This window comes from Muntiacus reevesi, chromosome 1 (genome assembly GCF_963930625.1).
Source record: "Muntiacus reevesi chromosome 1, mMunRee1.1, whole genome shotgun sequence".
In the NCBI taxonomy this organism is placed as follows: domain Eukaryota; kingdom Metazoa; phylum Chordata; class Mammalia; order Artiodactyla; family Cervidae; genus Muntiacus; species Muntiacus reevesi.
This window is the reverse complement of record NC_089249.1, coordinates 119,551,266-119,577,675: the sequence shown is the minus strand read 5'-3', so window position 1 is coordinate 119,577,675 and position 26,410 is coordinate 119,551,266. Positions and strand designations below refer to the sequence as shown.

Below are 26,410 nucleotides of genomic sequence, written 5' to 3'. Positions count from 1 at the left end.
CAGATTGCCAGATATGTGGTTTAGTGTGATTTTCAGAGTTCAAGTGTCCTGAGTTAAATCCCAAATCCACCGTTCACTAGCTATGTAACCTTGGATAAATTAATCTCTATTATAAAATGAGGCTACTAATACCTGCTTTATTAGGCTGCAGATCAGAGATAATACATGCACAAAGCACCTAGAACACGGGAGGCACTTCCAAAATGGAAATATCCACTATCAGAAGGTCACATGGCAAAAAGGGTACTTGTCACAGATATTCAAATATTAATACTATGCAGTAATATCGGTAAATTTATTTCCATGATCTATTTACACTGTACAAACACTGTTGAAAAGCACCCTACAAGTTCACAGTACATTACAATATATTTACTTTAAAAATATACTCCTTTATAAAAGGTTCATAGAACATTGGCATGTCAACTTGGGATGAAACTCAAAAGCATGTCACCAATTCTGCGGTAGCAAGAATGCTTCCAAGCATTGTCAATTACACAATCACAAGTCACCATTTCAGTTTTAAATACATATTTTTAAATAAAAAATGAATTCTACAGTGGAAAGTTCCGGCAGGAATACTCATTAGTTAATTAACATATATTTCCATGGAGATGTTCTTTCGTAATAATTTATGTATCAACTTAATTTGCCAAAAAGACCCATTTCAACAAGTTTTGCAGTCCAAAGATTCTTGTCATTCTTGTCTATTTTTTCTTCTTTGTTGGTTCTCCCAGTTCTATTTTGCGCTTTTTAGAAGTATGCTCATCTTTTTCATCATCTTTAAATAGGAAAGGAAGAGTTTCAATCAGTAACTTTAAAAAAATATTAAGCATTAAAATTTCATTGACTCTATACCAAAATCATCATCCTCAACTAATGTTTCTTTCAAAGTTTTCCAATAAAAACAACTTAAAGGCAGCTGACAATAAGAAAATCAAATTTGTTCCGATAAAGCTATTCTCAAATATTCTACAGTATATACATGGTGACTATTTAAATACATAATCTACATGTTAAGAAGGGATATTTTCTGTTCTTTTTTACAAAAGAAGATGTCAATTTAACCATGACATTATTTAAGTGACTATCTGGTAGTTTTTCCCTTCTAATCTGCTTTCTCTCCCCCACAAACAACTCCCCTCCCTATTTCATCTCCCCATCCCCACCCCCTCACTTACTTTTTGAAGTTAAAAAAGCACTCACAGGTAGATGTTTCACTGAAACTGTATTTTCAATTTTGTCCTATGTAGGTAGTTCTACTTTCTCCCCCATTCCTAGGAGGGTCAGAATATTCCAATGGCAAGACAAAAACAGGCTTCTTCCCCCCCTTCATATTATGGAGAATTGGGAGAGGGGAAGGGAGAAGAACCTCAAATTAAAACCATGTCCTTTTCAGTTTTTGAAAATGTTATTAGTATCCGTAGTCACAGAAAATTTCTAACTAATAAATAAAAATATTGTAAAATCTCGAACAATGGGCCCTTTTATTCAATTAAAACAATCCAGCTATACATTTCAACAAAATACAGGGTAGCACAGAGCAGCTGTTAATTCCCATCCCCGAACAAACGTGTGGCATTATTTTAAGAACTCCACACAGATGGAATAAATTACACGTAGGAGATGTTATGATTTATAAAGTACAGATTTATTTTAAGCACATCACTGAATTCTTTGTACTTTACTTCTCAATCAAGAGATACTCGAAGTTCAATAACTACCCATGTGGTAGCCTATAAAAAATGTTTTGATGCTGAAAGGGGACTTGATATTAAAAAATCTGGGAAGCCAACTGATATAGAACACAGACTTTTTTTTCAACTTCCCTTTTATTATTAACAGTCAAGAGAACAATGCCAATGTCATTGTTATTACTCAACACTTCACATTTACAAAATGACTTCACAGTCATTTTTACATGTTATTTTTTGATATTCTTCTGATAGTGACTGAGGAGTTCTGTCACTACTCTTTTTTTTTAAATTGGATTATAATTGACACTAACATTAGTTTCAGGTGTACAACAGTGATTTGATATTTTACATTATGAAATGATCACCACAATAAATCTAGTCACTGTACGGAGTTCTTACAATATTATTGACTATATTCCCTATGCTGTACATTACACTGCTGCGCTTTACTTATTTTATAGCTGGAAGTCTGTGCCTCTAAATCCCACTCACATATTTCACCTGTCCCCTTAACTCCTTCCCTCTGGCAACTACCAGTTTGTTCTCTTTATCAAGGAGTCTGCTTCTGCTTTGTTTGTTCATTTGTTTTTCGGATCACAAACTCATTATGGGAAAAATAAACTTACAACTTTAAGCCAGAACTTTTCCTGGTGGTCCAGTGGTTAAGAATCTGCCTTGCAGGACAAGGGATGTGGATCAGGAAACTAAGATCCCACCTGCCTTTGAGCAGCTAAGCCCTCGCATGGCAACTACTGGGCCCATGTGCCACAACTAGAGTCCGAGTGCCACAACAAAAGATTCCGCACGAGGCAACTAAGACCCAACTCAGCCAAACATAAATAGGTTAAAAAAAACAAAAAACAAACCCTAAGCCTTCAAGTCCCTTCTGATAACTACCATATTCAGAATATTTTCTTTGTTGATATGGACAATAATTAGTATCAAAGCAGGTAATGCACTTCAAAACCAGCCAAGGTCTTTGTTTTTTAATTGGATTTTCATTATCACCATGACTGACTTCTAAGATTTTTTTCACTAGTAATATAAAAATTGAAATTACTGTTAAACTCTACTAGAAAATGCACTGTTAACATATACTAAAAAGGCGATCCTGAGAGAGACACTTCTGCTTTTAGTATGGCACTTACTACAAGTGCACTTACTGAATAACAAGGAAAACAAACTACTGAGGCTAGAAAAATAACTTCCCAACAGTCGCTGAACAGACGAGCTAATGCCATCTAGTGATCTAACAAGGCATTGCCTTAGTAAAAAAAGAAAAAAAAACTTGAAGTGTCTCATCAACTTTACTGAGTTTCTTACTCTGTGCTATATACTACAGATGCACTAGTAAGGAAGCAGTTGTTTTATATGGAAGTCACGTCACTTGAAGCAAACAAGTTTAAATTATTAACAGAAACTAACTTTATATATTCTTTAAACAAGTGCTGGTAAGTAGTAAGGCTCTGTAATGAGTTTTGAATTTTTCCCAGCTTCTTCTATTTAGGAGGTAACTGGAAAAAGAGGCCAAAGGGCAGAAAATGAGAAGAAAAGTAAAATCAAAGTTATCTGATAATCTAACAAATGAGATAATTTAAGAGTGTGTAACTTCTAATACAAGATATTTTATGAATTTCAAAAAAAGCTAAAAAAAGATGATGAATTTCAAAAAAAGCTAAAAAAAGATGATGTGTAACTTCTAATACAAGATATTTTATGAATTTCAAAAAAAGCTAAAAAAAGATGATGAATTTCAAAAAAAGCTAAAAAAAGATGATGACTTGTTAACACGGTGCAGGAGGCTGAAATGGCAAAAATCACTTCTAAGGAGGAAGGTGTTTATTACAGAAAAAGGACAGTTATACTCAACAACCAACATTAAAGTCAGAACTGAATATTTCAGTATTATCTTTCAATCTCATAATCCAGCTGTAAACTGGCTGAGCACTGGGAGCCTTTTGTTTTTTGACATTGCCAATATCCACTTCCTAGTAGAGGGCCATCGTATGATCAAAAGGTCAGAAATTATCATGGAACTAGCAGCATTATCTGATACATATTTTCTTCTATCTGAATTTAAAAGGCAAGCTGGAAAAAAAGATAATTCTTTCTACTTGTTAGTCCTGGTATATAAATCTAGGCTCTTCCACGCAGGAACAAAGATAGAAGAGCACCAGCCTATTGACACCCTGGATTGAACATTAACTCTAATGGCCTTAACTGCCCATTCTTCCCACAGGACAGCTACTCCTCAAGCACCCTGGCTTGAAAAACATCAAGAGACTAAACCCCAGTTTAATAAGGCATCATTTCCATTTAAAAATCTGATTCCTATTCTGTCTCTTCCTACTTGTGTGAAGCTAGGCAAATTCTTTAAGCTGCAACTGTCTTCTTGTCTACAAATAGTAATAACAAACGTGCTAACTCTGTACTAGGTTGCTAAGAGTAATAAACTAGAAAACTTATGTAAAAGTATTATTTTAGAGCTTGGCATTGTCTAGTTTTGTGACCTTGGACAAGTCACATAAGCTCTCGTTTGACATTTCCCTAATGGTTTCACAAAGGGTTGTAACGATTAAAGGTAATTTATGCAAAAGTGCTTTTTATTAACTAAATAAAACTACTATAAAATGAGGCATTTAAAATGTCCACTTCATTTGGCATCTCCAAAAAGATGCCATTTACTGAAAACATGCCTTCACTAGTGATTTCTAATTCACACCAGAAGTCATGAAAGAAATGGAAAAGTCAGGTAGAATCAAAACTGGAGAGTAATATCCTTTATTGTAAAAAGGAAAATGAAAGAGAGTATACACTTCAGAGTGTATACTGCATTTAACTGTCCCATCTCTTTAGGGTCCTTTAGTTAAAAATGCTTCTTTAATCTTTCTTTGATTTTCATGATCTTGATACTTTTGAAGACTCAGCTCATTACTTTGTGGAATATCCTTCAATTTGGATATGTTTGTGTTGACAGGAATATCACCAACGTGATGCTGTGTTCGAGTGACACTCAGTTTTGATTTCTCCTATTACTTACGATGTTCTGTTTCATCACTTGATTAAAATCGTGTCTTCCAGGCTTCTTTCCCTACAATGAAGTAACTCCAAAATGAAGTTACTTTTTTTTTTCCATTTGGAATTAACAGTGTTAATTTTGTGAAAAGATACTTTAGATCTGAATAAATATCCTATTCCTTAACAAAAACTGGAGAAAGACCGTCTACCAGTTTGTTACCCTTTCTCCCACAAGAAAATTCTCTACAGCTGTAAAAGGAGCTAAGTAGCACTTGTATTATGGGAAGATCAGAAATTTGTTTCAAAGTGTGATCAGCATACTCTTCTATAAAAATGGCAGTCAAAAATATTTAGTCCAATAATCCATTGAATACTTAAAATGTACTACAAATAGTAATACAAACATAAATAACCCCTGGATCCTGGTATTTAAGAAACTCATTTTTATAAAGGAGACAGACGTAAGAACAAAGAGCACATAAAAAGTGGTAAGTGCCGTCCATGGAATCCCAGGTGGGTCAGTGGGTGAGGAATCCACCTGCCAATGCAGGAGACACAGGAGACTCGGGTTGGTTCCCTGGGCGGGGAAGATTCCCTGGAGAAGGGAATGGCAACTCACTCCAGGATTCCCGCCTGAGAAATCCCATGGACAGAGGAGCCTGGCAAGCTACAGTCCATGAGGTTACAAAGAGTTGGACACGAAAAAGAGTCAAACATGAGGGAGTGACTGAGCATGCACATGCATGTGACACAGGGTACAGAGGAACAGATATTTATCCACAGACTAAGGTAAAACATATAATAGGAACCATTAAAGGTATGGGACCATTAAATAGCTTGGTCTATTCAGTGCTGAATTTTAAGATCTTAGGAGATGGCAACCCGCTCTAGTAATTTTACCTGGAAAATGCCATAGACAGAGGGGCCTGGCAGGCTACAGTGCTTGGGGCTGCAAAGAGTCGGACACAAGTGAGCACATAAAGTACTACAAGGGGGCCATGTGAAATGAGGGCAGAGAAAAAGGTAGTCTATCATAGAGGGCTGACTCTGCTGCTGGTGAAGGGTTTTAAGCAAGTGAGGCCAGAAAGTGGAGTGGGTAAAAGTATGGAAGCAGAGATTACTGTGATTACTTATGACTCCTTTTTCCTATTCTACCTACCTAACACTTAAAATCCAAGCAAGAGATGAAATTAAAATATTATGAACTGTGGCAAGACAACTAAGTCACTATCTTACTACTATTTTTAATCATCATGTATTAATGGTAAGAAATTCATTTTGTGACACTAATTTTAGCTCTAAAGCACAACTGCTTTAATATAAAGTAAAACCTTCACCACTTCACAACTGTGATTACAACAAAGAGTTTATGAAATAACTCATGTTGCTCTAACAATAGGCATCATAAATCACACATAATACTGGTTGAGATATCAAAGATTTCACTTTAAATCTTGAATATTTTATGACCTTTCTCAAAAACAGAGCAAAAGATAACCAAAGACCATCATAATCAGTTTAACTCAATAGATTTAAGTTTCATTCATTACATATCTCGTTCTTTTAAAACTCATCACAGGGATCAAAAGGTTTACCACTGGAGTCTGACTTTCCTTACCTGATTCCACTGTCTCCTCCCCTTCTGGCAGAAGTCTAGCTTTCTTAGCATTCTGTGGGGCATCATCACCATTGTCCTCATATATGTTAGACCATTTTATTGCCATATCCAGCTCTGGAGGGGGAGGCTTCTTCTCTGTAGAGTAGGTCTCGGGAGGTGGTACATAGTTTGACTTCCATATTTTGAATTCCTTTGGAGGCTGTTAAGCAAACACATTAAGAAGCACTGTGACGAACCGAGGTTTCTATAATCGATGTGGGCACATGCACCTCCCTGCCGTTCGCTTACTGTTCAGGCTGACTTTTTTTTTCTTTTTTTTAAGGTTTAAAGACACATTTTTCAATCAAAATCACAATACTGTTAAGCGAAAAGCCAAAGGGTTCCCTGTACGAATAAAGCTAATAACTTTTAGTTACCAAAGAAGAATCCAGTCTCAGATACTACGCCAAGGCTGACCCCTTCAGGAGGCTGCAGCAGACACTGTCTTGGAGGCAGCACCGCAGGCACTTCGGCGTCAAAGGGAAGGGGTCTCGGGGAGAAGCTGCAGCAGGGGGGCGGGGGAGTCACCACCGTTAGTCCTCGCCGCGCGGGGTCAGGGCACCGAGTGTGGAGGTTTGGGTCTCCTCACAAGGGGGCGGGGGCTGCGGGTCCAGTATGACACCCACCAGGCTGGGGGAAAGGGGCCCGGGCTCCCCAGGGCTGGAGGTGGGAGAGGGTGGTGCGGCAACCCGCAGGGCGTGACTGAGTGTGAGGGGCGGACAGCTAGTCCCCAAGACGGGGCTCAGGAGGAAGGGGGCGGAGGCTGGGACCAAGATCGAGAAACGGGGTCGGGGACCTCACCTCCTCTGGAGCTTTGACGACGTGCCTCTCCCAGTCTATCTGTTTGTTGAGCGGATTGTAAAGAAAGGCCGGGCGAGTCACGCTCCGGAACAGCTCGTCTGGTCCAGGCAGCCGCTTCTCCGCCTTGTTCCCATAGCCGCCCGCCGACTTCGCTGGATCTTGGGCCTTACGACTTGCCTCCTCCGGCTCGCTGTTATCCTCCTCGTCCGAGGAGCCTGAGCTGCTGCTCCCGTAAGCCGCGAAATAGCTCAGAGGATCCTTCTCCTCCGCTGCCATGACTGCTGCACCGGTCCGCCCAGGGCTCCGCCGGAAACCGGAAGTCACTCCAGGGCCCGCCCCGCAGTTGACCCCGCCCCAAGTCTCGCTGATGGGCCCGAGGTCTGCGCCCCCTGGCGGTTGCGTCGCGCTTTTGCGCCCGGATTGGGGGACTGAGGCTGAAGGCTGGCCCTAAACAGGGAGTTCTAATGCTCATTACTGAGAGGCCTTGAAAAGAGACAGATCCTGAAACGGTGGTCGCAACCAAACTTTCAAATACAGTAAGAGTTTATTAAAGGCAGAGAAGAGCTGAAAAAATTTATTTTAACTGCTACTTAAAGCCCTTGCCCAGTGAGACCGGGATTTTTTTCCTGTTTGCGCAGCATCTCTTCTTCAAAATAAAATGCCTCGTCCCCTGTGTCGTCATGGAAGACCTCTGTGGGTAAGTGGTCAAGCAGAATTCTCTCCTGCTTCACCTCATTCCAGCGCACTCTGAGCAACCTTCTTTGTTGGAACTTCTCTTGTATTGCATCACACCACTCTGAGGGATCCTCCAAACTCTATGGCTTATTGTCAGCTTCCTTCGGTGATGGCTTTACTCTGTATGGCCCTTAAGTGTTGATGGTGTTATAGCCACACTCTCCGGGAAACAACTCAGAAGGGCAATGCAGATAGTGGAGTGCAGTTTATTGCACTGGCGGGCCCAAGGCAGAGTCTCCTCTTAGCTGAGGACCCCCATCAGCATTTGTGAAAGTCTTTTATACCCCATGTGTACGTGTCCAAACCCACCACCCCAATTCCCTTGAGACTTACATAAACAAAGGAAGGGTAAATACAACTACAATAACCCCATCATTCACGTGTTCTGTTTTCAAATAGTTAATAATCAATAAGCCCGCAGCTACATTCCAAACAGTTAATAATCGATAAGCCTGTGATTACATCCTGATAGATACGGAAAAAAATTTATGACCTGTCTGGAGACAGGGGTGATTACCGTATGTTTCCTCTTAGGCAATGAGTAACCAGGATGGGATCTTTAAGATTCCCCTGCCCAGAGGGGGTCTTATCCTTCCATTGTCGTTCCCACAGGCGCTAAGTACAGACTTCAGCGTCCACTGGAGAGGTGGCCACGCAGGACCAGGACGGACAGCCTGAGATGGAGTCCAGGCCTTATGAATTCCTTCTTCAATGATTCCCAAGGGTACTATACCATGGTTCAGCAACACTTACTAACCAAGTGTTACAGAGTTGCAAGTGAGACCATCCCTTTCCAGAGTATTAACCTCCTTAATGCTTGTGACTTCAACAGCCAGGTCTCCAAATCCAGTCTCTGCAAGGCAAGCTCTGAACTACACCTCTGCTTGGCTCTTAAACGTTCCCTATGGCCCGGTCTCAAACACCCACTTAAAGATCAGTCAATTGTTTTTCCATGTTACTTGCTTCTTACACTTGTGTCCCTCCCTTTTAGTAAATAACATAACCACCTGCTTAGCCACCAGGGAAACTAGAAATCTTTGACTTTTGGGGAACTCAGAAGAATGATACACACATGAAGGCAATAAAGTTGGTATCAGTGATATGCATTCACAGACCACATCTAAGGATGCCTAGGTCAGACATGACTTAGCAACTGAACAACAATGGTTTATTGTAGACAAAGAATACAGATTAAAATTAACCAAGGGAAGAGATGTAGGGGGCAGAATGCTGGAGCCTTCCACATGCAGAGCTTCTGGTTGTCTTCTCCCAGGGGAGGTGTAGACAGTGCTCACTTCTGCAGCAAAGATGTGTGGGGCCGCATGGGGCCGCATGGGGCCAGCAGGGGAGCCTCACCAGAGCCTTAGCCTCCAGAGGTTTTACTGGGGATTGGTCATTCGGACATAGCCTCCAGCCCCTCCATAAAAGTGAAAAGTGAAAGTCGCGTCTGACTCTTTGTGACCCCATGGACTGTATAGTCCATGAATTCTCTAGGCCAGAATACTGGAGTGGTTTGCCATGCCCTTCTTCAGGGCATCTTCCCAATGCAGGGATCGAACCCACATCTCCCACATTGCAGGCAGATTCTTTACACGCTAAGCCACCAGGGAAACCCAAGGATACTGGAGTGGGTAGCCTATTTTCTCCAGGGGATCTTCCTGTAGGGTAAGGGAGTTAGAGAAGGTGACATTCAGAAAAAGAACAAGACCAGCACTTTACAGAAACAGATCACCTTTAATGAGGCGAGAAGGGGCAGCAGTCAGATTAGCAAGCTGCAGCACTAACTCAAGAAAAAGAGTAAGTATATAGAGGCATATATGTGGGAAAAGGGAGGCCTGGCGTGCTGCGATTCATGGGGTCACAAAGAGTCAGACACAACTGAGCGACTGAACTGAAAAAGAAGGAAGAAAATTCAAACTTCTCAAAATGGTTTATAAATCCTCCCATATCTGATCCTCACTATCTATGAAATCTTACTTTTCAATCCAGGCTCCTGAATTCCCTAGTCATCCCTCTTACGTTCCTGCCTGTATTATCCTCACTAGCTTGTTCTTGCCTCAGGACTTGTGCACTCAATGTTCAGTCCAATTCAGTTGCTCAGTCATGTCCAACTCTTTGCGACCCCACGGACTGCAGCACACCACACCTCTCTGTCCATTACCAACTCCCAGAGTTTACCCAAACTCATGTCCATTGAGTTGGTGATGCCATCCAACCATCTCATCCTCTGTCGTCCCCTTCTCCTCCTGCCCTCAATCTTTCCCAGCATCAGGGTCTTTTCAAATGAGTTAGCTCTGCGCATCAGGTGGCCAAAGTACTGGAGTTTCAACTTCAATATCAGTCCTTCCAACGAACACCCAGGACTGATCTCCTTTAGGATGGACTGGTTGGATCTCCTTGCAGTCCAAGGGACTCTCAAGAGTCTTCTCCAACACCACACTTCAAAAGCATCAATTCTTCGGCACTCAGCTTTCTTTATAGTCCAACTCTCACATCCATACATGACTACTGGAAAAACCACAGCCTTGACCTTTGTTGACAAAGTAATGTCTCTGCTTTTTAATATGCTGTCTAGGTTGGTCAAAACTTTCCTTCCAAGGAGTAAGCATCTTTTAATTTCATGACTGCAGTCACCATCTGCAGTGATTTTGGAGCCCAGAAAAATAAAGTCAGCCACTGTTTCCCTATCTGTTTGCCATGAAGTGATGGGACCAGATGCCATGATCTTAGCTTTCTGAATGTTGAGCTTTAAGTCAACTTTTTCACTCTCTTCTTTCACTTTCATCAAGAAACTCTTTAGTTCTTCTTCACTTTCTGCCATAAGGGTGGTGTCGTCTGCATATCTGAAGTTATTGCTATATCTCCCGGCAATCTTGATTCCAGCTTGTGCTTCCACCAGCCCAGCATTTCTCATATGTACTCTGCATATAAGTTAAATAAGCAGGGTGACAATGTACAGCCTTGACTTACTCCTTTTCCTATTTGGAACCAGTCTGTTGTTCCATGTCCAGTTCTAACTGTTGCTTCCTGACCTGCATACAGGTTTCTCAAGAGGCAGGTCAGGTGGTCTGGTATTCCCATTGCTTTCAGAATTTTCCACAGTTTATTGTGGTCCACAGTTTGCCTAAACTTCTCCCTAGAACTTCATACAGCTGGCCCCTTCCTTCTTATGATTTAGGCTCAGCTCAAATGTTGCCTGCTTTGAGAGGCGCTCCCTCATGCTGTTATACTCTCGTCCAAGTTACTTTTTAGCTCATCCATGCCCCATTTTGTATCTGTGGCAGCTAGAATTATCTGGGTTTCCTTGTTTATTTTCTATGTCCTCCAACTAGAATACAAGTTCTCTATGAGAACACAGACTTGGTCTGTTTTGTTTATTGCTGTTATGTGTAGCACCTCGAATGATAGGTACCCATAAATACTGAATTAATGAGTGAAAAAATAGTGTCCACTCTTACCTGCCATCTGATAAATGTTAACAAGAGAACTACAGCAAAAACTAACAAACTAACAAAATTATGCAAAGCAATTATATTCCAATGAAAACATAGCAAATAAAAATAGAAAAAAAAATTTTTTTTTAAAGAGCATGGAGTTATAGAAAGAACACTTACCTTAAAGTCAAACAGTCTAGATTTCAATTCTAGAGATTGTTTCTCTGTTCAAAACAAAGTAACAATAAAACCTTCCTTGCAATGTTGGTATTAGTGCTGAAAACAGTAACACACATGTGCAAACACCAAGCCCCAGTATTTGGCCCCCAATAAGACTGTGGTTTCCAAACACTGTTGCACATTGGAAAATTTTGACACACTTCTGATGACTGTTTTTCACAATCCAAACATTCTGACATTCCCATTTAATTGGTAATGGGGTGTAGCCTGGCACTGGGAACTTTAAAATCTCTTTAGGTGATTCTAAAATGGGCAGCAAAGTTTGAGAACCACCACAGGACAACTGTCTGACAATTAAGTAGAATGTGAAGTTCGGAGTGGACTTTAGGAGCAGTGCTAAAATTACTCACAAATTGTGCTTATATTTAACTCTCCTTTCAGAAAACCCTCCTAAGAGTACATTTAACAATTAAAAGATCGATTTGCTCCTTAGTTAGCTATTTTTTCCCCCAAGTCAATAATCATTGTATAAACTAAGTATTGATCATACTACTACATGATTCATGAAACAATATTTTATGCAATTGTTAAGTATATACATTTTAAAACATTTTTAATATTTAAAGGAAAACTATGACAAACCTAGAGAATGTATTAAAAAGTAGAGACATAACTTCACTTACAAAGGTCCGTATAGTCAAAGCTGGGGTTTTTCCAGTAGTCATGTACAGATGTGAGACTTGGACCATAATGAAGCTGAGCACCAAAGAATTGATGTTTTCAAATTGTAGTGCTGGAGAAGACTCTTTTAGTCCTTTGGATAGCAGGGAGATCAACCCTGTCAAATCTGAAGGCAATCAACCCTGAATATTCACTGGAAGGACTGATGCTAAAGCTGAAGCTCCAATACTTTGGCCACCTGATGTGAAGAGCCAATTCACTGGAAAAATTTCTGATGCTGGAAAAGATTGAAGGCAAAAGGAGAAGGGGGCAGCAGAGGATGAGATGGTTAGATATCATCACTGACTCAATGGGCATTAATGTGAGGAAACTCCAAAAGGTAGTGAAGGACAGAGGAGCCTGGTGTGGGTCTCCAACAATCAGACATGACTTAGCGACTGAACATATCAATATAGCAAACAGGGGACAGAGGCGGGTATATGGGAACTCTACTTTCTGCTGAAGTTTTCCATAAACCTAGGGCTGTTCTAGAAAATAAATTCTCAATTTTTAAAACAATTTAAAAAAGTGAACTCAAAGGTGTGCTTTTTAATATTAAGTGATAATGTATCTGTGAATTTTTTCACTGCTGCATTAATCAACCCAATAACCAGTTGCACTCATGTCAGACTACCATTCAAATTTACCCATTTTTGGCAATGACTGGTTTTCAGTGTTTAAAGGAAAAAAACTGACTTCATAGGATTCAGAAAACCCAAAAGCCTAAATTTGAAAACCCCAAAACCTTAATTTTATTGCCTACATAGTCAGTCAACAGTCTGAAAGAAAAGTATTAATATAAATATAGGTGCTATAGCATATCTAAATTAAGATCTTTCATTCCAAGTAAATCTTAAACTTAAAAATAAGTAACTGCATATCAAATTTTATTTTAATAAATGAAAAGCCTGCTTCTGCTTTTGAAAAAGATTTCTTTAAACATAATGTCACCGTTTTTTTTTCAACTGCCAATATCTTATTATGCTATCTTGGAGGTGAAACATGCTTCTCCAAAATCCTTGGAAAATGTTTATACTATAAAAATCACCCAGTCTTTAAAAAAATTTGAAAGCCAATATGCCAGTCTTCTTCATGATTGATAATTTCATCAGTCCATCCAGAAATGAACTTCATCTCACAACTTGAAGTAATACTTCCTATAAATATTGGTACATATAAAAATAGTTCTAGGTATTTCCTACTGAAAAAACTGAAACTTCCAAAACACACCACTACAACTTAAAAATGTTTATTTTCAACAGCATATTTCCATCTCTGCTTTTTGCAAGTAATGGAAATATATAGGAGACAGGTATCTGGAAATAGATAATTATAATTTAATGAAAACAATGAAAGCAGATTTATAAATTTGTAAAATAAGTCATACTTTGTCATAGAACAAATGATCTGCTTGTTCCAAACAGTATTAAAAATAGAATGTAATATACACACACAAAAACCATTTTGTCCTAATTATTTCAATTGTACAGTGGTCCTCATTAAAAGGGAACAAAAAATATAGAAAAAAGTGTTTTTTAAAATCTCATCAAATTATATGTAATAACTGAAGTTTATGCCAAGATTTTTCTTTAGGAATAAAAATGATAAAGCAAAGAATGTCACAATTTTAAGGAAGTAGTATTTATTAGTAAAATTAGTAAGACATGTATTTTGGCAAATTGATAACTTAGCTGGCTCAAACTCCATTAGATATCCATCTGAATCAAAAGGGGACTTTGTAAGTGTCTGAAAGCCAGCTAAGTGTGGAAAAGACTTTTTTTCTGTCTGCTGGCAGTTTTCCCAGTAGTGATAGACTTTATTACCGAATGGGAACAGCTTAATTCTGAAAATTTACTGCTGAATGGTTGGAAAGGACTATTAGACTGTGAAACTTATTAGCACAAACTCACAAGGAAGAAACATTATTCACAGTCTAACACTGTATTCTCAAATAGAGAAATGTTGCCTATTAAAGTTACTCAACACATGATGAGAGTGAAAACACTAAATCTCAAACTTCTGAAATTTGAAAATACTGAAAAGTACATGATCAACACTGAATATGATCAACACTTACTTTAGCTCTCTAAAAATATGCTTTTATTCTAGAAAATTCTATTTACAAAGTATGTTTATGTTGCATTTTATAAAACATGTATCAATATTAGTAAGTCATGGTAGCAATTTTATGATTCATATCCTTTCCAATATTTTTTGTCATCATTAAAAAAAAGTAAAAGGCAATAAACTGTCATTGCCGCAGAACAGCGCGTGATCGTAAGGGAAGAAACATCTCACTAGAGTTTCCTTCTTCTTCTAACTGCAGCTCTGGAGGCAAAGGAGGAGCCCCAGGGTCCCCAGGTCTTGGAAGTGTAGTTGAAGAGAAGGTGGGATTTTCAGTTCTGCCTACTTCTAGAACAGGCAAATTCAGAGAAGAATCGGTAGAAAAAAAGGGGGCCGTGCTGGATTCTCCTTCTGGGTGATACATGATGGTGGATGCTCTCAGTTTCTCAGAGAAATTACTCTCATCCGAATTTGATCTAGAGAGGTTATTTGTGGCTCCATCAGGAAAAGGCTCACAGCTGCTACATTTCAGTCCTACAATACAATTATTCAGATATAAATAAGAAGTAAATAGGAAATGTGAATCCACACCCATCTTGGAACTTTTTAAAGATCATACAAATTTAAACAGCAGTTTATAAATTGTCATAATCCATTTTCACATTTTATCTGCTCCTGACAATCATGAAGTATACTGCTATTTACTTTTTTGAGACAAGTGAATAAGCTCAAGGAAGCTAAATCCCATGCTAAAATTCACATTTAATTTCCGTACTTATACTTAACCATTGAAGGACCTGAAAAAGTAGCTCCTAAAATTATTCATAGAATAAGAAATAGCTTTTACAACTAAAAAATATTTTTAAGCATTCTAGTATACACACACACACATTACCCAATAAAAAAATTAAAGCTGGATATATCCTAAAATTCTATAAGTTAAGTACTTTGAATTCCTGAATCACGGAGTATTAGAAGTAGAAGGGATTCTGGAGGGCATCTGGGATAGCCTCTCACTATGAGAAGACTGAGGCCCAGAATACTGAAGTCATGCCCAACATTCCAGGATTACTTCATGCTAAGGTGATACCTAGAACCCAAGTCTCCTCTTCACACTACACAAAAAATGTTCTGATTCTCAACCTACCATTTTACTTAAATAGCAGTGGTTGTTCTGAACAAAAAATTCTGTCATATCCAAAGGATATAGTCAACAATTAGCCTCATGGTGGAAATAAATACAAATGCATTTATCTTTCTGTTAGGCTTAGCAAATATTCAACCCAACTGTGTACAGGCACAGAAAAGTTCCTGAGCTGACAGATTTTGTATAACACCTGTAAAGCCCATCTGTATATCATTTTTTTTCCACTAGTTTTTCAACTTCACAATACAGTCAGCATTTCTGTCCCATGGAAAAGAAACTATTTTCTTAAATATGTTTCAAGGGGAAACTTCACGTGTGTTCTAGCCTTAGACTTATAGACTCAGTTCTGTAAGGTAAAGTCCTAAATTACTCATTTCTGTTTCCCTAGTACTTAAAAGAGCTGGACTAGAGCTGTTATCACACTCACATTTATCTTAAGTGCTATGTAGAGAGAGACAGGGAAAAAAATGGAGGGGCTGGGGGAGAGGGGAATTTAAATTGTGCAGACAATTCTATATAGCATTCCAATCAGTGAGTGTGCTCCATGGTGAGGGTGAAACAGAAGGGGTAAATTTGCTCCTCCTTTAATCAATATATTTCATGCCTCTCTCATCTCACCTGACTGAGTGTGATTCTAGTGTTTAAAGTCACGTATGATTTATACAACATGATTCTTTTTTTTTTTTTTTTTTTAGGGGAAAGCATGAACACAGTCCCCCACTACCACAAATTATGCAGTCGAGTTTCCCACATTTGGGGAAATCACAGGGGTCAGCACATCCAGAGTGCAATGGATAAGCCTCGCCCTGGGAAAACCACCTTCGTGATCATGGTATCTCCCCTGCCAGGTGAGTATTACAACATGATTGTTATCAACATAGGCCAACTATTTTATTGTGTGATCAACTGGTAGAAGAAAAACTACCAGAATTTATCAAAGGTAAAGTACTTTACCTATATACTGTTCTTTATTTGTGATCTGCATTTTCAGGGGTTACTTTTTAACAGATTAATCTTGCATTCTACTAACTTTAGAAACAAACTCCTGTGTTTCTATGAAATACTGCGATCTCATTATGGTTTTTTTCTATAAATATAGTGCTGCTGCTACTAAGTCTCTTGAATCGTGTCCGACTCTGTGCGACCCCATAGACGGCAGCCCACCAGGCTCCCCCGTCCCTGGGATTCTCCAGGCAAGAACACTGGAGTGGCTTGCCATTGCATTTTCCGAAATGTAGTGTTGCTGCTGCTGCTAAGTCATATCAGTCGTGTCTGACTCTGTGCGACCCCATAGACGGCAGCCCACCAGGCTCCCGTCCCTGGAATTCTCCAGGCAAGAATACTGGAGTGGGTTGCCATTTCCTTCTCCAATGCATGAAAGTGAAAAGTGAAAGTGAAGTTGCTCAGTCATGTCTGACTGAAATGAATGGTCATTTCTGGGCTTTCTGTTCTGCATTCTACTTTACAAAAGCATTGTTACATTTAAATGAACTCTTGGATACCTAAGGTATCTTACCTTTCAGATGCTCTAGTTTTATATTCCTAAGTTTCAGCACTTCATCTGTAATCTTCTGTATTAGGAAGTTCTGTGTTTTTTCTCGTCGAATAGATTCAACCAGGGTATCCAGTCCTTTGGGGTTTTCTTGTAAGTAGTCTAACAGTTTTCCAGCCCTTTTTCTACTTGACGTTCGGCAAGAAATTTCTTCAGTGTCTTCTCTACTGAGTATTTTTTTTGCTCGTAGATGATCAAAATGTCTCTCAGCTATGATTTTTTCACACAGGTATACACGCAAATTTTCTAAAGCCTGGAAAAATAAAATATGGCTTAATGTAACACCTAAGTCATACAGGTGACTGATAGTAAGTTAGGAATCTGACTGGTAAGAGAAAACATCCTGAAATCAGGAAGCTCAGCCCTACTAAAGGCATGCTATTAAGATGAGTGAGCAGAGTTTCCCTGGTGGCTCAGTGGTAAAGAATCTGCCTGCTAATGCAGGAGATACAGGTTCGATCCCTGGTCCGGGAAGATTGCACATGCTGTGGAGCAACTAAGTTCGTGCATCACGACTTTTGAGCCTGTGCTCCAGAGCCTGGGAGTCACAACTACTGAGCCCATGTGCTGCAACTACTGAAGTCCGCGTGCCCCAGAGCCCGTGCTCCCCAACAAGAGAAGCCACCACAATGAGAAGTCTGTGCACCACAACTAGAGAGTAGCCCCCACTTGGGGCAACATGAGAAAAGCCTGTGCAACAATGAAGACCCAGCACAAAAATAAATAAATAAAAAATTATATACATTTAAAAAAAAGATGAAGGAGCAAGGAGATAGAAGTAGGTCTCCGACTAGATACTCCTCACTGCTTCCGTCCTGCTCTGATCTCATTTTCACAACTATAAGCCAAGATCAAACTATTGTGAAGAGGGGGCCAGTCTCTTCTAGGGAGCTTGGGTCTGTGGAAATAAAGAGAGGTATGCTGAGGGCCTTCAGAGGTACAGATGAGAGCAGTGGTTACTGGGCATTTTAGTTTCCATTTAGTAAGGAATCTATGATTGGTCAGGACCAGAGACGATAACTTAGGCAGAGGTCTCATGGTTTATAACTTTCTCGTCATTAACTTTGCATCTTTCTAGAGTAAAACCCCAAAAGAGAGAGAAAGAAAAAGAAAAGAACCTAAACTAAAGGGGACCATAATGTGTCTGTCTTTGCAGTCAGCTGGCAAGACGATAATCTAACTCAGTCTTGGGAGGTAAAAAGGTATGGGAGGAAAGAAACATAAAGGAACAGTGGATGTTGGGGAAAAAAAAAACTAAAGAAACAAAGAAAAAGAAATCACACAAACAGGCCTACACCTGACAAGGGCTTCCCAGGTGGCGCTTGTGGTAAAGAACCCGCCTGCCAATGCAGACCTAAGAGATAGGGGTTTGATCCCTGGGTTTGGGAAGATCTCCTGGAGGAGGGCATGGCAACTCACTCCAGTATTCTTGCCTGGAGAATCCTATGGACAGAGGAGCCTGGAGGGCTACAGTCCTTGGGTCTCAAAGAGTCAGAGAAGACTAAAGCAACTTAGCACACATGCACACCTGACAAGTGCCTAGTGAGGCTTAATTAGCCAAAAATCGATATGGGTCTCCATAAATGGCATTAATAATTTGATGTGAGCAGCTGTATTACATAGCTCCTTCATTTACTAGATATGTGATCTGGGGTAAATTCATTCCTTTGGGCCTTAGTTTCCTCATCTGAGTGTAATGAGATATGTAAAACTTAACATATGTAAAGTACTTGGAAAAGTGCTTGGTACATATAAGTGATAAGGAAATGTTAGTGATGATGCCAATGATGACTAATTTGATTCACACTGACAAAGATGAACTAAAGGCAATGGAAAATCTTCAAAATACTCCAGTATATGGTGGCAGAAAAAAGCTTAGGTGAAGGGGTTCCTAGAGTTCTCAGTCCACTAAATTCCCACATTTATTTATTCACACAAGACACATTTCGCATATCTAAATGCCTAATATGCCAAGTGCTGACAGTGGATATTGCAAAGATGAACAAGACTTAAATTCTGCATGCAAAGGGCACATAGTCCAGTTGAAGAATACATTATTAACTCAAGTTAGTAATTGTGAGATAATGGAATATGACCCAGAAAAAAAGAAAAAAGATATAGGTCAAGTAGTGGGGAAGCATAGAAGAGGCAACTTATTCTGCCTCTAGGACCCGGGAAATTTACAGAGGCCACACCTGAGAGAGAGGCATGAAAGGTATGTAGTAGGGGAAATTACATTTCCCTGTAGCCAAAACCTCATCAAAGGCTTATAAATAAGAAGCCATAAGAAAAGTTTTACAGAGGGCTGGGGGAAGCAAAAATTGGGGTCAAAGGGGACTAGTTAGACGACTGCTGCCATATCTTACATATGTTATGCTGAGTGCATGAATTTCAGCTGACAGGATGAGAAGAGAGAAAAATAGATTTAAAAGATGAACTTCTTGGGAAACCTCATGTGTTTCATTTCTACCATATGTTGTTGATCCCTAAATTTTGCGATGTGATCGAGACTTTCTCCCTAGAGATCCCAATGGTACTTGAAATTCAACATGTCCAAAACCAAACTGATCTTATATCCTTTTCCTCTGACATTGTAAACTCACTTGGGACTACCACCATCTATTCAACAAGCTATAAACCTTCAACCCACCCTTGACTTTTCCATTTCCACCCACCTGATACATTCAATCACCAACCCACCAAATCTTGCTGATATTTATTATCTTCCTCAGCGCCTACATTCAAATCATCACCAAGTCCTATCACTACTATTTAAAAAAATGTCTGGAATTCTCCTGTTCCATCCATCTCCACTACCTGTACCCTGATCCAAATCACCATCATCTCTCACCTCTATAAAGTCCAAGAATCTCCTCACTAGTTGCCCTCTTCTCACTTTTGCTCACCCCAGTCCATACATTAGGCAGAGGAAATTCTTCAATAGGCCTCTATTACACTTGGGAAGAAAATCCCACTTTACTAGCATCTATAAGACCCTTTATAATCTGGCCCTAGCCTACCATTCTAACTTCACCTCAAGGCACTCAACAGCTTGCCTGCATTAGATCCTTTGCAAATTCTGTCTAGAATGTTCTTCCCCAGTTCTGTTATATCCTTCAGGAATCAGTTTAAAATAACCTCCCCTGAACATCCTATTTCAAGTAATTTCTCCTCTTATCCTGTTATTGTCTCAACACTTGTTCATCTCCTTCACAGTACTTACCATAATTTGAAATTATACATTTGTTTTCAACCCTAAGAACTCACATGTTAAAAGCAGACAAGAACCAGGTAGGTACATTTCGTTCAACTCTGTATGTCCTACACTTAGCAGAGTGCCGAGTAGATAATGTTTTGGATGAATGTAAAATTCATTGTTATTTTGTGATTCGCAATTATCACTTTACATGTCTCCTCCTGCCCCAAGAAGTTGAGCTGTTCTCAAACTAGAATTTTGTCTTCGTTTTTAATTTTTAAACTATTAGAATCAATGGCAGTATCAGCCTCACAGTAGTGTGTGTTTCATATTTATGAAACTGAACTAAATAAAAGATGAGAGAAACAACTAGATGAAGTACAGAGGGAGAAGCGATATAGTAAAGAAGTGGTAGCCTAAAAAAAAAAAAGTGGGAGTTTCCATGTGGAAACTATATCTATATATCTATATATATCTATATCTGCAGATTCTGCACCCTCAGATTCAACCAAGAATGGACCAAAAATATTTGGGAAAAAAAAATTTCCAAAAGTTTCCAAAAGCAAAACTTGAATTTGCTGTGTGGGTCAACTGTTTACATAGCATTTACATTGTACTAGGTGTTATAAGTAATCTAGAGATGCTTCAGAGTATATGGGCAGATGTGTGTGTGTTATATACAAATATTACACCATTTTATAAAAGGGACTTGAGTATTCATGATATTGGTATCAGCAGTCAATCCCCCATGGATACAGAGGAGAACTGTACACTAATCACCAAGACAGAGAATACAGTAGAAACAGCAAGTGGCTTTGGGGGAGGGATGATAAAAAATTCAATTTTAGACAAAGTGAGAAGTCTGAAGGATATAAAAGTGGATTTCCAGTAGATATTTGGAAATAAGCACTTAGAGATGAGAAAGAAGGAAGTCCAACTATGTGAATGATAATTTTAAAACTTCTAAGTTCACAAACCATTTTGAAAGTATCATGAACAAAATTTCTAAGAAGAAAAATGTGCACATACTGTTTTTCATAGATGTCCTGAAACCTGTTTGTGATTCCCCAAGGTTATGAATTTCTGATATAGCTGTAAATTGAAGTCATGGAGACGGGAAAGTATCAATGAACAGATGGGAAAAAATAAAGGCCTGGAAGCCTCCCTTAACATCTGTACAGGTTTTATATTATGTACATGTTTTGTATCTTTTCACTTGAACCTCTCACTACCTGGCTTATCAACTACAAAATGGGAAAGACAATCATCTGCCTTAGAGTTTGTTGGGAACATTGTCAACTGTGACACAGCATCTGGAACACAGCAGGCCTAGCTCTTGAAGTTCATGTTTTTACTCGCACAAATCTTGAATAACACAACATTCATTTGTTCTTTAGTAGTTATCAATATCCCAGTCTTAACTAGAATATAAAGCAGGGGTGACTTTTTGTTGTTGTTGTTATCTTCCCAGGCCTAAGAGCAATACTTTCCATAAAATAAGTGCTCCACAACTATCTGCTGAAGGAGGAAACTAAGGCACACGTCCCAGTCATAACCAGTTTCCTTCTGCTAATTCATTATCAGAATTGCTCACAGTAATTCTGTTATTACTCACTGTAATTACGAGTACAGCATAATAAACCTTACAGGTGAGGGGAAAGCAAACAAACATTTAAAACGCTGTTCTGTCTAGTTCACAAAAATGATTCTGTGAAAGTATTGCAGTGGTAAAGCCAGAACACAGTTCATGTTCATGTTGTTTTTAATTTGAGTATAAAGTATTTTGATGGTTCTCAGAGAAGTCTCATGTGGCAAAACAAGTTACTAAAAGCTAAGGAAAGGAGAAACAGGTCAGACCTAAATAAAGTCATTCTCTATGAATAAACACTAAGATCTGTGCACTTCACCACCACCGCAGAAGAGCATAATTTAGCTACTGATTATCTCCAACGTTCACCTGTACATTAATTCTCGACTTCTTGTATTCTCCCCCCCACCCCCACCCCGCCCCTCAATTTAAATACGTGGGTGTTTCCTTAGTAGGGGAATTCCAGGTAGTGCTTTCAGCTGTCGAGCTTCCCCCAACCCCTTTTGCAAAAGTTTCACGTATTTGCTCCGCTGCTTGGGATGCTGTATCTGGTCCAGCTTTTGCTCCAGGTCGAGCCAGCAGCCAAGGCAGTCTGACTCAAGGAAGAACTTGAGTCGTCGATCCCTAGCAACGCAGCTCCAAGGCGCACCTGGGGTGAAATCACCAGGGAATGAGTGAAGAGTGGGCAAGAAGCTGACTGTTAAGAAACGCTCCACTGAACAAGGTTTCAGAAACCCAAGCCCTGCTTTTACTGATTTAAAAAGTGGATTAACAGGTCAGCGGGGGGCAGGTCACTTCCACCAAGTTTCTTCGCATGCAGGGCTCGTCGCGGTCCTGCGGTTCTTGGACGTTCCGCTTCTCCGACCCCGGACTCCTCCTCCAATTCCGACTCGGACTAGGACGCTGGGTTTCCGCTTCCCTCGGCCGCAGAACTGCAGCCCGCCCCCGCCCACCCCTAGCCCGCGACGGCGCCTGGACAAGGCTGTGCTACTCACGTCCTTCTTCACTTCAGTCAGGTCCTCCTCGGTGAGGGACGGCGCGGTGGGCTCCATGGCGGAGGCGGGAGATGGCGCTTCTTCCGGGTCCAGGAGCTCCGGCTGCGCCGCCCCGCCCAGGCTGCGGGCTTCGGCCTTCGAATGAAGGGGCAGAAGGGAGGCGGAGAGGGTCGGGAGGGAGAGGGCTGCCCCTTCGAGGACCGATGGACCAGTAAGTCAAACTGTGGCGCTTCCGGCAGAGCCGAGGGCGCAGTAGACCTACTTGTCCACAAGCGGAGCTCGGAGCCCGGGCTCCTTCTCTCTCCGGGAGGCCCAGGAGCAGGCACCGCCCCTCAGGGGGGCCACCGGGAGAGCCCGCCCAGTCTCTACAGCAGCCAATCAGAGCCATCCTGCGGGACGCCCTTGTCCCCGCCCCCTGCCGGAGCCTTTCAGGAGCGGCTCCGCCCACAGCCTCCTGAGCGTCAGCGTGTGGCAGCGGGGTGGCCTCCCCGAAGGGAATCGTTTCCGTGGGTGGGGTGCGTAGCTGCTCTGCCTGCCTGCGGTCGCCGCCTGCGCAGACAGTTCACAGGTGGGGTCGGGTCTCTGCTTGTCTGTACTTTGGGGTTCCTCCCCTTTTCCCAGACCCTACCCAACGATTTTCTGTTGCTGCTTGCTCACTCGTTTTAAAACTGTTTGGTCAGACACTGACATGCGTGCGTACACATACACGAGACGCTTGTACACAGCCTATCAACAGTATTAAATTTATGGAAGAGAAAAACCGCCTACAGTCCCAACACTTTAACACTTAATTTAACGTCTGCACTCTTTTTGGTGACTTTATTATCAACTTGTTTCCTCATTTATTCATCCGTATAATGAAGATTTGTCTACTTCATACCTCTCAGAGGGCCTCTGTGAAAATTAAATGACGTGGTGTCTGTAAGGTTCTTAAAGGTACGGGGCACATAGTACACACCCAATTTATCATTATCTTACACTATAATACATTTATTGAGTCCTTCCTAATATGTTCTAGGTATCTTATTATGTAACCATTCTGCCATTATACTGGGGAGCCTGATGAACAAATCACTATTCTCGGAATGGTATTCCAGCTACTGACAGAGGTGTATACCCAGTAAAAATCTGGGTGGATGAAAAGCTCAAAACAGAGTCCTGTGCCCAAGACGGTTGTTTGGACAACATGCTAAGTAAACTAGAAATAAAGTAGATGGTACTTGAAGCTAGAGAGTAGCTAAAAAGGATGAGCCCCAAAAACAAACTTTGAACTCCAACAATTAAGGGAAGAGAAAGCAAAGGAATCAGAAAAGAACAACGTTGCCAAAGCCACACCAAGCTGTATTTGATCACAACACAGGGGTTCTATTTTTAACATTAACTTTATGTCACATGTCTTTTTCCATATTGATACATAGTATTTTTTCTGATTGCTTAATCTTCCATCTGCTTGATATAGTCCAATTTACTACCATTTGTTCTTTCATTTCTCAAACATTTACTGAATGTCAGTTATGTGCCAAAGACTGCTCTAGGTGCTGGGGAAACATCTGTGAACAAGATAGATAACAATTCCCTTCCTCCTGGAGTTTAAATTCTAGTGTGTGTGTGTGTGTGTGTGTGTGTGTGTGTGTGTGTGTGTGTGTGTGTGTTTGGGGCAAGGCAGACAGATATTTGAAAAACAATGTGTAAATTATTTATTATGTTCAGTTCAGTCGGTCAGTCATGTCCGACTCTTTGTGACCCCAGCCGCCAGGCCTCCCTGTCCATTACCAACTCCTAGAGTTTACCCAAACTCATGTCCGTCGAGTCGGTGATGTGATCCAGCCATCTCATCCTCTGTCGTCCCCTTCTCCTCCTGCCCCTAATCCCTCCCAGCATCAGGTCTTTTCCAATGAGTCAACTCTTCGCATGAGGTGGCCAAAGTATTGGAGTTTCAGCTTCAGCATCAGTCCTTCCAATGAACACCCAGGACTGATCTTTAGGATGGACTGGTTGGATTTCCTTGCAGTCCAAGTGACTCTCAAGAGTCTTCTCCAACACTACAGTTCAAAGGCATCAATTCTTCTGTGCTTAGCTTTCTTTATGGTCCAACTCTCACATCCATACATGACCACTGGAAAAACCATAGCCTCGACTAGAAGGACCTTTGCTGGCAAAGTAATGTTTCTGCTTTTTAATATGCTATCTAGGTTGGTCGTAACTTTACTTTTAAGGAGTAAGCGTCTTTTAATTTCATGGCTGCAATCACCATCTGCAGTGATTTTGGAGCCCCCCAAAATAAAGTCTGACACTGCTTCCACTGTTTCCCCATCTATTTGCCATGAAGTGATGGGACCAGATGCCATGATCTTCGTTTTCTGAATGTTAAGCTTTAGCCAACTTTTTCACTCTCCTCTTTCACTTTTCATCAAGAGGCTTTTTAGTTCCCCTTCACTTTCTGCCATAAGGGTGGTGTCATCTGCATATTTGATATTATTGATATTTCTCCTGGCAATCTTGATTCCAGCTTGTTCTTCTTCCAGCCCAGCGTTTCTCATGATGTATTTTGCATATAAGTTAAATAAGCAGGGTGACAATATACAGCCCGACGTAGTGCTTTTCCTATTTGGAACCAGTCTGTTGTTCCATGTCTAGTTCTAACTGTTGCTTCCTGACTTGCATACAGGTTTCTCAAGAGGCAGGTCAGGTGGTCTGGTATTCCCATGTCTTGAAGAATTTTCCACAGTTTATTGTGATCCACACAGTCAAAGGCTTTGGCATAGTCAATAAAGCAGAAATAGATGTTTTTCTGGAACTCTCTTGCTTTTTCAGTTATCCTGTGGATGTTGGCAATTTAATCTTTGATTCCTCTGCCTTTTCTAAGATGAGCTTGAACATCTGGAAGTTCACGGTTCATGTGTGGCTGAAGCCTGGCTTGGAGAATTTTAAACATTACTTTGCTAGCGTGTGAGATGAGTGCAATTGTGCACTGGTTTGAGCATTCTTTGGCATTGCCTTTCTTTGGAATTGGATTGAAAACTGACCTTTTCCAGTCCTGTGGCCACTGCTGAGTTTCTCAAATTTGCTGGCATATTGAGTGCAGCACTTTTACAACATCATCTTTTAGGATTTGAAATAGCTCAACTAGAATTCCATCACCTCCACTAGCTTTGTTCGTAGTGATGCTTCCTAAGGCCCACTTGACTTCACATTCCAGGATGTGTGGCTCTAGGTGAGTGATCACACCATCGTGATTATCTGGGTTGTGAAGTTCTTTTTTGTATAGTTCTTCTGTGTATTCTTGCCACCTTGTCCTAGTATCTTCTGCTTCTGTTAGGTCCATACCATTTCTGTCCTTTATCTAACCCATCTTTGCATGACACGTTCCCTTGGTATCTCTAATTTTCTTGAAGAGATCTCTAGTCTTTCCCATTTTGTTGTTTTCCTCTATTTCTTTGCATTGATGACTGAGGAAGGCTTTCTTATCTCTCCTTGCTATTGTTTGGAACTCTGCACTCAAATGGGAATATCTTTCCTTTTCTCCTTTGTTTTTTGCTTCTTTTCTTTTCACAGCTATTTGTAAGGCCTCCTCAGACAACCATTTTGCTTTTTTGCATCTCTTTTCCATGGGGATGGTCTTGATC

At 40.4% G+C, this 26,410-nt stretch overlaps 2 protein-coding genes and 1 non-coding gene across 4 annotated transcripts; all 3 read right to left on the bottom strand.

Moving 5' to 3' along the window:
• Nucleotides 1-271: 271 nt before the first annotated feature.
• On the bottom strand, nt 272-7,510 carry C1H1orf52 (chromosome 1 C1orf52 homolog). 2 transcript variants are annotated; one of them, XR_010659681.1, is made up of 4 exons: nt 7,174-7,510; nt 6,334-6,532; nt 1,182-1,330; nt 272-781 (listed from the first exon to the last, which is right to left on the bottom strand). XR_010659681.1 is itself a non-coding variant. In XM_065909957.1 (3 exons), exons 1-3 carry the CDS (start codon nt 7,447-7,449, stop codon nt 708-710), a joined length of 549 nt encoding a protein of 182 aa, XP_065766029.1. In that variant the 5' UTR covers nt 7,450-7,503; the 3' UTR covers nt 272-707. The 2 variants fall into 2 exon arrangements, 1 of the variants encoding a protein (XP_065766029.1); XM_065909957.1 differs by lacking the exon at nt 1,182-1,330 and having other exon boundaries at nt 7,174-7,503.
• A 6,357-nt stretch (nt 7,511-13,867) lies between these two features.
• On the bottom strand, nt 13,868-23,121 carry BCL10 (BCL10 immune signaling adaptor). Its single transcript, XM_065909939.1, has 3 exons — nt 22,785-23,121; nt 16,970-17,258; nt 13,868-14,840 (listed from the first exon to the last, which is right to left on the bottom strand). The coding sequence occupies exons 1-3, from the start codon at nt 22,839-22,841 to the stop codon at nt 14,494-14,496; spliced, it is 693 nt and encodes a 230-aa protein (XP_065766011.1). The 5' UTR covers nt 22,842-23,121; the 3' UTR covers nt 13,868-14,493.
• LOC136156516 (U1 spliceosomal RNA) lies at nt 16,146-16,309 on the bottom strand. Its single transcript, XR_010661057.1, has one exon. It is a non-coding gene; the product is annotated as a U1 spliceosomal RNA (small nuclear RNA).
• Nucleotides 23,122-26,410: the final 3,289 nt, after the last annotated feature.

Excerpts from the sequence above, each read along its gene's own strand:
- C1H1orf52 (XM_065909957.1), bottom strand. The coding sequence starts at position 7,449 with ATGGCAGCGGAGGAGAAGGATCCTCTGAGCTATTTCGCGGCTTACGGG. Across the intron at positions 6,533-7,173 it reads TCGTCAAAGCTCCAGAGGAG|CCTCCAAAGGAATTCAAAAT; the intron begins GTGAGGTCCCCG and ends TTTGCTTAACAG. Across the intron at positions 782-6,333 it reads GGAGGAGACAGTGGAATCAG|ATGATGAAAAAGATGAGCAT; the intron begins GTAAGGAAAGTC and ends TCCTATTTAAAG.
- BCL10 (XM_065909939.1), bottom strand. The coding sequence starts at position 22,841 with ATGGAGCCCACCGCGCCGTCCCTCACCGAGGAGGACCTGACTGAAGTG. Across the intron at positions 17,259-22,784 it reads TGACTGAAGTGAAGAAGGAC|GCTTTAGAAAATTTGCGTGT; the intron begins GTGAGTAGCACA and ends TTATTTTTCCAG. Across the intron at positions 14,841-16,969 it reads AAAACTAGAGCATCTGAAAG|GACTGAAATGTAGCAGCTGT; the intron begins GTAAGATACCTT and ends ATTGTATTGTAG.